Source organism: Sturnira hondurensis, unplaced genomic scaffold (genome assembly GCF_014824575.4).
Source record: "Sturnira hondurensis isolate 20B ecotype Veracruz unplaced genomic scaffold, ASM1482457v3 Scaffold0008761, whole genome shotgun sequence".
Classification (NCBI taxonomy): domain Eukaryota; kingdom Metazoa; phylum Chordata; class Mammalia; order Chiroptera; family Phyllostomidae; genus Sturnira; species Sturnira hondurensis.
This window is the reverse complement of record NW_028081392.1, coordinates 2,085,441-2,098,139: the sequence shown is the minus strand read 5'-3', so window position 1 is coordinate 2,098,139 and position 12,699 is coordinate 2,085,441. Positions and strand designations below refer to the sequence as shown.

The window sequence follows — 12,699 nt, the reverse complement described above, 5'->3', positions numbered from 1 at the left end:
CTTCAGAAATAAGAAAATTCTGCTTTTAAAATTTATTTATCTATTCATTTTCTAGCGAGGGAAATGGATGGAGAGAGAAAGAAAGAAACATCAATGTGGTTGCCTCTCACGCACTCTCTACTGGGAACCTGGCCTGCAACCCAGGCATGTGCCCGACTGGGAATGGAACCAGTGACCCTTTGGTTTGCAGGCTGGCAACCAATCCACTGAGCCACACCAGCCAGGGCATTGTTATTAGAAAGTTCTTTTTAAAAAAATTCTAAACAAGTGAACACAAACATTGCCTCAAGTAGAGTATGAAAGGTATATTGGAAAAAAGAGGTTCAAGAGTTTTGAAATTCAAGTTTACATCTAATGTAAAAAATACTAAGTAATAGAAAAAAGTGATATAATCAAATTTCTCAAAATAAGATACAAAATATATAAAAATGAAAATTGCTTAATAGTAACACTCTGAATTTCTAATTTTAGGTAATGGAATATGAGAATAGGATTAGAGCATATTCCACACCAGACAAAATCTTCCGATATTTTGCCACCTTGAAAGTCATCAGTGAGCATGGGGAATCTGAAGTGTTTATGACTCCACAAGATTTTGTGCGATCCATTACACCCAATGAAAAACAACCAGAACGTAAGTTGCTATTGTGAAAAATAAGATTGTGATACTTATTTTGCTGTGTGCTACTTTGTTATTTTCCATGTATTGCCTGAACTTTATAGGCCCATGCAATAATTCTGTTCACCACATAGCTCCTCTGGCAACCTCTGATGTCAGGCATTGTATGTCAGGCATTGTGCTGGGCCTTAGGAGTACAGGAGAGGAGCCTGCAGTCTAATGTGGCAATCCCCAACCAGGGTAAAGGACCGAGGGATTGTACTCCTCCAGCTGAGATCCATTGCGTATAATGAGACTGGTCCTGAAGGCAATGCATTACATATGTGACTGCCATCAAGTTACTCCTTAGTGAGGGAGGCAGAGAAAGTAACAGGTAATTTCAGGAATGTCATGAATTGTTAAAGAATGGAGGTGCTGTGGCAGTATAAAGAAGAGGCACTTAGGTGAATCTGAAAGTTGGGAGAATGGTTTCTTAAGAATACATCTAAATTTGAATAAAAGCCTATATAGGCATTGCACTTACTTTACAAAGAGTTTAAATAAACTGTCTTAAATATATTCAAAGAATAGTGGGAAAGGTGTCTCATGTAGAGGACATAGCCTGAACAAATGAGGTGTGATGAATGAAAATAAATGTCTTAATATTGTAAGTTAGATCAGAGTTCTGGGACTTCCACCAAGATGGAGGCATAGGTGGAAACACTGTGCCTTCTCCCACAACCAAGTTTGAATACAACAAAGGTTTAGTAAACAAAGACAAAGCCAAAGAACAGAAAATTGAACTATATGGAAGTCCGACAACAACGAACCGTTCAACCGGACTGGTAAGAGGGGCGGAGCCAGCAGTGGAGCAGGATCGGGCAGGAAAGATCCCCAGACCCAGGCACACAGGCAGCGCGGGCCGGGCAGGGTGTGGGTCAGACTGACCACGGTCGCACATTCGCGCACAGTGAGATGGACCACGCAGGCCCCGGGGGGCGAACCCAATGGTGAAGGACTCACTGCGGTCACACATTCGAGCGCGCGAGGGGAGAGGAAGCACGCAGGCCCCAGTGGTGGAGGTGGCAGACGTGACCACCATTGCTCCTCTCTGACCCCGCTCCACATACAACATCACAACCCAGCAACTTAGTTGCCCTGCTCTAGTGAACACTTTAGGGCTCCGATCCTACTACGGAACAGGCACAAACAGGCCAAAAGATGGCTCAAAAAGAACTCAAAGCCCCAGAGCTGATAACTCTGAGCGACCAGGCAATAGCCAGCCTCTCAGATGCACAGTTCAAGACACTGGTCATCAGGATGTTCACAGAACTGGTTGATTATAGGCACAACTTAGAGGAACATATGAAGGCTAAACTAATTGAAATGAAGGGAAATGCACAAGAAACCAATAGTGATGGAAAGGAAACTGGGACTCAAATCAATGGAATGGACCAGAAGGAAGAACAAAACATCCCACCAGAAAGGAATGAAGAAATGAGAATTCAAAAAAATGAGGAGAGGCTTAGGAACCTCCAGGACATCTTTAAACGTTCCAACATCCGGATTATAGGGGTACCAGAAGGGGGAAAGAAACAGCCACGAGTGGAAAACTTATTTGAACAAATAATAAAGGAGAACTTCCCCAGTCTGGCAAAGGAAATAGACTTCCAGGAAATCCAGGAAGCTCAGAGAGTGCCAAAGAAGTTGGACCCAAGAAGGAACACACCAAGGCACATCATAATTACATTAGCCAAGACTAAAATGAAGGAGAGAATCCTAGAAGCAGCAAGGGATAAGGGGACAGTCACCTACAAAGGAGTACCCATCAGACTGTCAGCGGATTTCTCAAAAGAGACCTTACAGGCAAGAAGGGGCTGGAAAGAAGTATTCCAAGTCATGAAATCCAAAGACCTACAGCCAAGATTGCTTTATCCAGCAAAACTTTCATTTAGAATGGAAGGACAGATAAAGTGCTTCTCAGATAAGGTCAAGTTCAAGGAGTTCATCATCACCAAGCCCTTATTATATGAAATGCTAAAGGGACTTATCTAAGAAAAAGAAGATGAAAAATATTAACAGAGAAAGGATAGCAAACTCACAGTTCTTAACAACCACACCTAAAACAAAAGCAAACCAAGAGGACTGCTAGATCAGGAGTGGAACCATAGAAATGGAGAACACATGGAGGGTTAGCAGCAGGGGAGTGGGAAAAGGAGAAGTGGGGAGAAGGTACAGAAAATAGCATAGACAGTAGGTAGAAAATAGATAGGAGGAGGGCAAGAATAGTAGGGGAAATATAGAATCTAAAGAACTTGAGACACGTGGTTATAAATTAAGTGGGAGGAAATGGTGGGAGAGCGGGTGTGCAGGTGGAGGGGAATGAAGAGGGGAATAGAACAACTGTAATGGTATAATCAATAAAATATATATGTAAAAAATATTGTAAGTTAAGCATAACAATTTACAGATATTTGTGAGAGACATGCTGGGAAAAAAATAACGGAGCAGAGAGCTCTAACAATTAATCCTTCTGCTGAAGCAACCATTAAGATGCCAAAAATGGACAGAAGCAACTTTTTTGGAACTTTGGAATCCAATAAAAAAAACTTACAGCAACCAAGGTGGGCTTAATGAAGAAAGAGGTTGCCAGATTTTGGTAAAGTAATGTGGCCTTTGCTTACCTGCCTACCATGTCCTATGTCCCAGCTCAGCAGCAGCCATGGTGATGGCAACATACATTTCTACCATGACTTACTGGTAATGGGAAGGTAAAAAAACTACCACATAAGGCCACTGTACCAAGACCAGGAGATGTAGCAGCTTAAGTTGAAAAAAGTGTTTAGTGTGGCTTATCTAAAATGTTATAAGCAGGAGCATGGAGAAAGACAGAAGAGACAAGGACAGGGTGAGTCACCTCACTCAGGTGCAACAACCAGGAAGCTGGAAGATGGTTGTGCTGGCAGACCTCCTACCCTCAGGAGCGTAGGGTCTCAGCCCTAATCAGGGGTTCCTAATCCAGAGCAACAAGAGATAGGAAGGGGAGGCCATGTAGCATCAGGTGGTGGGAAGCAGTGAGGATTTGATCCACCTGGGAGACTTCGAGAGCACCATCCAAGTGAAGGAGTGAGCCCATTCTTAACAACACCAGCTTGGGAAGTTCACTCCAAACTGCGTCTACCTAGGAGCCATGTGGCAGTTGCAGGCCAGAAGATGAGTCTGCTTCATACACCCAGCAGTGGTTTTGAAGGGTCCTCTGTTCTCTGGATGAACTTTGGGCAGACAGCCAGTCTGGCTATTCAGGCTAGAGGAAGAGGACTGCTGTCACCCACTGGGCAGCATGGGTGGTGCTCCTCCCAAGACCTGCAGATGCCAGGTCTGCCCCAAGACAAGGGTAGGCTCTAGGCTGGAAATGTGGCCCCACCCGACTCAGTCAGACTGCGTGAAGGAGTGGGACATTTGGCCCTTTTGGCACCCTGGAGGAGCTGGGAGGTTCAGCCCCCGCTGCTGTCACAGGCTGCACAGAGATTTTTTTTTTCTTGATCCTCTCCTGCTTGGTTTAGGCATCAGGGATATGCCAGGGAGCCACGCTAAGCTGGGTTTTTGCAACTACATCTTCCAAGTGGGCTACTGTCCAGGAGTAAGGTGGATGTGTGCTGGGCTCTGTGGCTACATTACCAGGGGCAGAGCTCAAGTTTAGGCAGTGTAGCCATGGGAAGGAGAGAAAGTGCTTGAGATGCCCCCAACCTCCCTCCACAGAGAGTGAGCAACACCCCAGAGTCTGTGAATCACCCCTGCCAGGTCCTGGTTCCCCCTGCTGAGCTAATTTCTGTGGAGGAAGGGACAGCAGCTCAGACAGGGGGACATTCAAAGGATAAGACCCCAGGCATCCCCAACCTCTCGGTTCCCTTCTTCTTTTTTTTTTTAATATATTTTTTTGATTCTACCATTACAGTAGTTCTATTCCCCCCCTTCATTCCCCTCCACCCGCACCCTCCCTCCCCCACCATTCTCCCCCCCTTAGTTTATAATCACGTGTCTCAACTTCTTTAGATTCTATATTTCCCTCACTATTCTCGACCTCCCCCTATCTATTTTCTACCTACCATCTATGCTATTTTCTGTGCCTTCTCCCCCCTTCTCCCCCTCCCACCCCCCTATTTCTAACCCTCCATGTGTTCTTCATTTCTATGGTTCCACTCCTGATCTAACTGTCCTCTTGGTTTGCTTTTGTTTTAGGTGTGGTTGTTAAGAACTGTGTGTTTGCTGTCCTTTCACTGTTCATACTTTTCATCTTCTTTTTCTTATATAAGTCCCTTTAGCATTTCATATAATAAGGGCTTGGTGATGATGAACTCCTTGAACTTGACCTTATCTGAGAAGCACTTTATCTGTCCTTCCATTCTAAATGAAAGTTTTGCTGGATAAAGCAATCTTGGCTGTAGGTCTTTGGATTTCATGACTTGGAATACTTCTTTCCAGCCCCTTCTTGCCTGTAAGGTCTCTTTTGAGAAATCCGCTGACAGTCTGATGGGTACTCCTTTGTAGGTGACTGTCCCCTTATCCCTTGCTGCTTCTAGGATTCTCTCCTTCATTTTGGTCTTGGCTAATGTAATTATGATGTGCCTTGGTGTGTTCCTTCTTGGGTCCAACTTCTTTGGCACTCTCTGAGCTTCCTGGATTTCCTGGAAGTCTATTTCCTTTGCCAGACTGGGGAAGTTCTCCTTTATTATTTGTTCAAATAAGTTTTCCACTCATGGCTGTTTCTTTCCCCCTTCTGGTACCCCTATAATCCAGATGTAGGAACGTTTAAAGATGTCCTGGAGGTTCCTAAGCCTCTCCTCATTTTTTTGAATTCTCATTTCTTCATTCCTTTCTGGTCGGATGTTTCATTCTTCCTTCTGGTCCACTCCATTGATTTGAGTCCCAGTTTCCTTTCCATCACTAATGGTTTCCTGTGCATTTCCCTTCATTTCAATTAGTTTAGCCTTCATATGTTCCTCTAATTTGTGACTTTGTTCCTCTAATTTGTGACTATAACCTACCAGTTCTGTGAGCATCCTGATAAATAGTGTCCTGAATTGTGCTTCTGAGAGGCTGGCAACTTCTTGGTCGCTTAGAGTTATTGGCTCTGGGACTTTGAGTTCTTCTCGCACCATCTTTCGGGTTGTTCGTGCCTGTTACATAGCAGGATCAGAGCCCTAAAGTGTTCACTAGAACAGGGCAACTAAGTTGCTCGGTTTTGACGCTGTATGTGGGGACGGGGTCAAAGAGGGACTCTGGCGTCCCGTCTGCCGCCTGCTGCCCCGACCCTCACCGGTGCCAAAGGGCAACTAAGTCGCTGGGTTGTGACGCTGTATGTGGGGGCGGGGTCAAAGAGGGACTATGGCGTCCTGTCCACCGCCTGCCGCCACAGCCCTCACCGGTGCCGCAGTTGCTGCCATCACCAGGCCCACGCGTTTCGTCCCGCTGCACTCGAGTGTGCCACCACCGTCAGCCCTCGCCCCCTGGGGCCTGCGTGGTCTGTCTCACTGTGCGCGAATATGCGCCCGTGGTCTGCCCCACATTCCAACTGGTTCCCATCTACCTGCGCGCCTGGGTCGGGGGGCCCTGTCCTGCCCGACCCTGCTCGCTGCTGGCTCCGCCCCTCTTACACTCCCCGTTGAAAGGTTAGATGTAGTCGGACTTCCGTATAATTCAATTTTCTGTCCTTTGGTTGTGTCTTAGTTTCTCCAAACCTTTGTTGTATTCAAACTTGGTTGTGGGAGAAGCCACAGTGTTTCCACCTATGCCTCCATCTTGGCGGAAGTCCCTCCCCCACCCTCTGGGTTACCAAGACCCCATGCCGGTGCCGCTGGTCTACTAGAAGCCTGACAGACTTGCCTAAGGCAAGGCAAGGTCAGTGTTTGAAATTGCCTTGCAACAGAGAACCTCTTGGGAAGCCCAAGAATGGCACAAGTGGCCAGCTCCAAGAAGCATTGGAGAGGGATTCAGGGGCCTCCACATTCAGCATATCCAGAGACTGACTGCAGTAGGCACAACTGCTGAGGCAACCACACTGTTTTCATTTTTAATCTTTTCTTTATTTTCTCTTTTCTATTTCACTTTTTTCTTTCATATTTCTTATCCTGTCTTTCCTATTTTTATTCTGTTCTTTCTCTTGTCTTTTTAACATTTTTTCCCACTATTCCTTCCCTATTGTTTATTTTTCTCTATATATGTATTTATTATTTTTTAAATTATTATTACTGTTTTTCTTTCTTTTCCCTTCTTTATTTCTTTTTATATTCTCTTACCCATTTCTTTTTTCCTTCTCCAGTTCTTTTTGGTTTTGTCTTTTCTCTTTAAATTTTTTTTGTTGGTTTTTTGGGGTTTTTTTACCTTTTTTTAAAATTTATTTAATTATTTTTCAAGTACAGTTTTCTATCTATTACTCCCATTTGTTGTTTTTGTTCCTTTTTTCTGATTTTTCTGGTGGTGGTTGTTTTTATTCTTGGTGTTGGTTTGTTTTTGGTTCTTTTTTCCCCCAGCTGTTTTCAATTTTGTTTTGTTTTAGCTGCTAAGCCCATATAACAATTTGTATAATGTGGTCAGAACTAAGCCATACAGTCAGCAGCCTGATGGTCAAGTTCACCCATGAACAGGACAATAGCAATTAAGAACAAATTATAATTCGAGGGCCCACATAACCCACAGAAGGCTCATTCCTAAAGCACCTAGCTCAGTTGACCTAGGAGACTGCCCCACTAGCCTTCACAGGACACCTACTACAGAAGGCCACCCCACCAAATCTGGAAGTCATAGCAGTTCTATTTAATATGTAGAAACAAATACAAAGAGATGGCAAAAATGAGAAAACAAAGAAACAGGCCCAAAATGAAAGAAAAGGAGGAATTTCCAGAAAAAGAGCTAAATGAAATGGAGGTAAGTGATTTATCAGAACCAGAGTTCAATACATGGTACTTCCGCCAAGATGGAGGCATAGGTGGAAACACCGTGCCTTCTCCCACAACCAAGTTTGGATACAACAAAAGTTTTGGAGAACTAAGACACACCCAGAGACCAGAAAACCGAATTATACGGAAGTCTGACAGCTACGAACCGTTCAATGGGGACGGTAAGAGAGGCAGAGCCAGCAGTGGAGCAGGGTCGGGAATGACAGACCTAGGAGCACAGGCAGCCCGGACCTAGTCCCGGTGCGGGGCAGACTGACCAAGGTCGCACATTCGCGCGCAGTGAGACGGACCACGCAGGCCCCAGGGGGCGAACCCAGTGGTGGAGGGCTTACAGTGGTGGCACACTCACGTGCAGTGGTGCGGGGTGCGTGGCCCTGGTGATGGTGGTGGCTGCGGTGCTGGTGGGGGTCGCGGCAGTGGCGGGTGCCGGAGGGAAGCCATTGTCCCTCTTTGACCCCGCCCCCACATACAACGTCACAACCCAGCAACTTAGTTGCCCTGCTCTAGTGAAAACCTAGGGCTCCGTTCCTGCTACTTAACAGGCACAAACGGCTCAAAATATGGCTCAAGAACTCAAAGCCCCAGAGCCAATAACTCTAAGCGACCAACAGATTGCCAGGCTCTCAGAAGCCCAATTTAAAACACTACTTATCAGGATGCTCACAGAATTGGTAGAGTACAGTCACAAATTGGAGGAACATATGAAGGCTAAACTAATTGAAATGAAGGGAGATGTCCAGGAAACCAGTAGTGATGTAAAAGAAAATGGGACTCAAATCAAGGGAATGGACCAGAAGGAAGAACGAACCATCCAACCAGAAAATAGTAAAGAAACAAGAATTCCACAAAATGAGGAGAGGCTTAGGAACCTCCAGGACATCTTTAAACGTTCCTACAGCCAAATTATAGGGGTACTAGAAGGGGGAAAGAAACAGCCACGAGTGGAAAACTTACTGGAACAAATAATAAAGGAGACCTTCCCCAGTCTGGCAAAGGAAATAGACTTCCAGGAAATTCAGGAATCTCAGAGTGTGCCAAAGAAGTTGGACCCAAGAAGGAACACACCAAGGCACATCATAATTACATTAACCAAAGTGAAAATGAAGGAGAGAATCCTAGAAGCAGCAAGGGATAAGGGGACAGTCACCTAGAAAGGAGTTCCCATGAGGCGGTCAGCTGATTTCTCAAGAGACCTTACAGTCAAGAACGAGCTGGAAAGAAATATTCCAAGTCATGAAATCCAAAGACCTACATCCAAGATTGCTTTATCAAGCAAAGCTTTCATTTAGAATGGAAGGACAGATAAAGTGCTTCTCAGATAAGATCAGATTCAAGGAGATCATCATCACCAAGCCCTTATTATATGAAATATTAAAGGGACTTATCTAAGAGAAAGATGATGAAAAATATGAACAGTGAAAGGACAGCAAACACACAGTTATTAACAACCACACCTAAAACAAAAGCAAACCAAGAGGACAGCTAGATCAGGAGTGGAACCATAGAAATGAAGAACACATGGAGGGTTAGAAACAGGGGGTTGGGGGGAGGAGAAGGGGGGAGAAGGCACAGAAAATAGCATAGATGGTAGGTAGAAAATAGATAGGGGGAGGGCAAGAATAGTGGGGGAAATATAGAATCTAAAGAACTTGAGACACGTGGTTATAAACTAATGGGGGAGAAAGGTGGGGGAGGGAGTGTGCGGGTGGAGGGGAATGAAGGGGGGAATAGAACAACTGTAATGGTATAATCAGTAAACTATATTAAAGAAAAAAAAGAACCCGAGTTCAAAGTGACTGTTATAAGGATGCTCAACAGTATGGAAAATGACATAGAAACCATGAAAAATAACAAGGTAGAAAGGAAGAATAATACCTGAAATACAGAATACAGTCAAACCTTAGCTCTCAAGTGTGTCCCATTTTGAACAATTTGGTTCTTGACTCAGCAGCACTTTTCTGCTCAGTAGAACCTTGGTTCTGGAACTTAATTCAATTTGCGATTGGAGAGGTAGAAAAAGAGGGAAGAGTGGGTATTCCTACTTCACTAATCAAGGATATGCTTGTGAAATGGGGAGAAATGCAACGTTTTATTGAGAAATATCACCCTTACAAAGAATTAGGAAACTGTGATAAACTGTTTCAATGACAAAGCAGTGTTTCACTTCAGGCAAGTGTTAAAACTCAGGCAGAAACAAACATTGGGTAGGTATTTAGTGAGACAGAAGCCCAGGGACCCCAGACAAGTTCTAGTGGAGCTAGAGACAAAACAGAGAAAAACCCCTAGAAGAACAGCTACCTGACTTTTTATGGAAGGGGTCTTCCTTCCAAATAATAAGTTCCCTCCATCCCTCCTCTCTATGTCACTCATTAATGGCTCTCATCATTCAAAGTAGGTTCTAGTGTGTACATAAATTTTCCTCTTTTACTATACGTTTCATTTCCTTTTTGTTAAATTTCCATTTACATTTCATTTTCTTTTTGTTTTCAGAATGCTTATTTGTAGATCAAACATTACATTAGATATGTAGTGTATAAGAAAGGTTCAGCCCTGGCTGGTGTAGCTCAGTGGATTGAGCGCGGGCCTGTGAACCACACGAACTCGGTTCGATTCCAAGTTAGGGCACATGCCTGGATTGCAGGCCAGTTCCCAGCAGGGGACTCACGAGAGGCAACCATACATTGATATTTCTCTCCTTCTCTCCTTCCCTTCCCCTCTAAAGATAAATAAAATCTTTTTTTAAATTATTTTTAAAAAAGGTTCAAACAGGGAATTATTTGGGGGTCTGGAATGGATTGATTCAATTTACATTATATGTAATGAGAAAAAAATTATTCAGTTTCTGAACAAATTGCTTCTTGAACAGCCTTCCAAAACTGATTATTCAAGAACTGAAGTTCCACTGTACACTAGAAGGAAAATAATCAGTAGGTTGGATGAGGTGGATAACTGAATCAGAAAATTAGAAGACAAGGTAGAAAAAAACACTCTTTTAACACTCTGATTAAACACTCAATCAGAGCAGCAAAAGGGAAAAAAAAGAATTAAAAAGCAGGAGGATAGTTTAAGTGATCTTTGGGACAACAAAACATAACAACTTCCACATCATAGGAATACGAGAATGAGAAGAAAGGGAGCAAAGGGTAGAGACCTGATTGAAAAAATAACGACAAAACTTCTCTACCCTGGTGAAGGGAAAAGCCACACAAGTTCAGGAAGCACTGAATCCTAATCAGGATGAACCCAAAGAGGTCCACACCAACACATATCGTAATTAAAATGGCAAAGATTAAAGATAATGAGAGAGTCTTAAAGGCTGCAAGAGAGAGGCAGTTAGTTACCTACAAGGGAGTTCTCATAAGGCTTTTAGCTGATTTTTCATCAGAAATACTACAGGCCAGAAGGGAATGGCATGAAGTATTCAAAGTAATGAAAAGCAGGGATCTGAATGCAAGATTAATCTATCCAGCGAGGTTATCATTTAAAATTGAACATGAAATAAAGACCTCAAACAAAAAAAAAAGCAAAAACCCTAAACTAAAGGAGTTTTCGACCACCAGACCAGCATTGCGAGAAATGTTAAAGGGACTGAAATGGCAATAAATAGAGACTTCCGCCAAGATGGAGGCGTAGGTGTAAACACTGTGCCTTCTCCCACAACCAAGTTTGAATACAACAAAATTTTAGTAAACAAAGATGCAGCCAAAGAACAGAAAATTGAGCTATACGGAAGTCCGACAACAACAAGCCGTTCAACCTTACTGGTAAGAGGGGCGGAGCCAGCAGCAGAGCAGGTTGGACAGGAAAGATCCCCTGACCCAGGCGTGCAGGCAGTCGGGGTAGCAGCTCGGACCCAGTGAGGGTGCGAGGCAGGCTGACCATGGTCGCACATTCGCGCCAGAATGCGCAGCCCCGGCAGAGGGGACTGCCATTGCTTTCCTTTGACCCCGCCCCCACATACAGCATCACAACCCAGCAACTGAGTTGCCCCACCCTGGTGAACACCTAAGGCTTCACTCCTCATACGTAACAGGTGCGAACAGTCCAAAATATGGCTCAAGAACTCAAAGCCCCAGAGCCAATAACTCTAAGCGACCAACAGATTGCCAGGCTCTCAGAAGCCCAATTTAAAACACTACTTATCATGATGCTCACAGAATTGGTAGAGTACAGTCACAAATTGGAGGAACATATGAAGGCTAAACTAATTGAAATGAAGGGAGATGTCCAGGAAACCAATAGTGATGGAAAGGAAGCTGGGACTCAAATCCAGGGAGTGGACCAGAAGGAAGAACGAAACGTCCAACCAGAAAAGAATGAAGAAACGAGAATTCAAAAAAATGAGGAGAGGCTTAGGAACCTCCAGGACATCTTTAAACGTTCCAACATCCGAATTATAGGGGTACCAGAAGGGGAAAAGAAACAGCCCCGAGTGCAAAACTTATTTGAACAAATAAAGTAGAACTTCCCCAGTCTGGCAAAGGAAACAGACTTCCAGGAAATCCAGGAAGTTCAGAGAGTCCCAAAGAAGTTGGACTCAAGGAGGAAGAAGTTGGACACCAAGGCACATCATAATTACATTAACCAAGGTGAAAATGAAGGAGAGAATCCTAGAAGCAGCAAGGGATAATGGGACAGTCACCTAGAAAGGAGTTCCCATGAGGCGGTCAGCTGATTTCTCAAAAGAGACCTTACAGTCAAGAACGAGCTGGAAAGAAATATTCCAAGTCATGAAATCCAAAGACCTACATCCAAGATTGCTTTATCAAGCAAAGCTTTCATTTAGAATGGAAGGACAGATAAAGTGCTTCTCAGATAAGATCAGATTCAAGGAGATCATCATCACCAAGCCCTTATTATATGAAATATTAAAGGGACTTATCTAAGAGAAAGATGATGAAAAATATGAACAGTGAAAGGACAGCAAACTCACAGTTATTAACAACCACACCTAAAACAAAAGCAAACCAAGAGGACAGCTAGATCAGGAGTGAAACCATAGAAATGAAGAACACATGGAGGGTTAGCAACAGGGGAGTGGGAGGAGGAGAAGATACAGAAAATAGCATAGATGGTAGGTAGAAAATAGATAGGGGGGAGGGCAAGAATAGTAGGGGAAATATAGAATCTAAAGAACTTGAGACA

At 43.9% G+C, this 12,699-nt stretch overlaps 1 protein-coding gene across 4 annotated transcripts in view; it reads left to right on the top strand.

Moving 5' to 3' along the window:
- The window catches only part of MICU1 (mitochondrial calcium uptake 1), a 274,732-nt gene that overhangs the window by 98,861 nt on the left and 163,172 nt on the right, over window positions 1-12,699 (top strand). For all 4 annotated transcript variants that reach the window (XM_037055855.1, XM_037055852.1, XM_037055854.1 and 1 more), the window contains one exon: window positions 472-634. In XM_037055855.1, coding sequence (XP_036911750.1) covers window positions 472-634 — 163 coding nt within the window. The remainder of the gene's footprint in view (window positions 1-471; window positions 635-12,699) is intronic.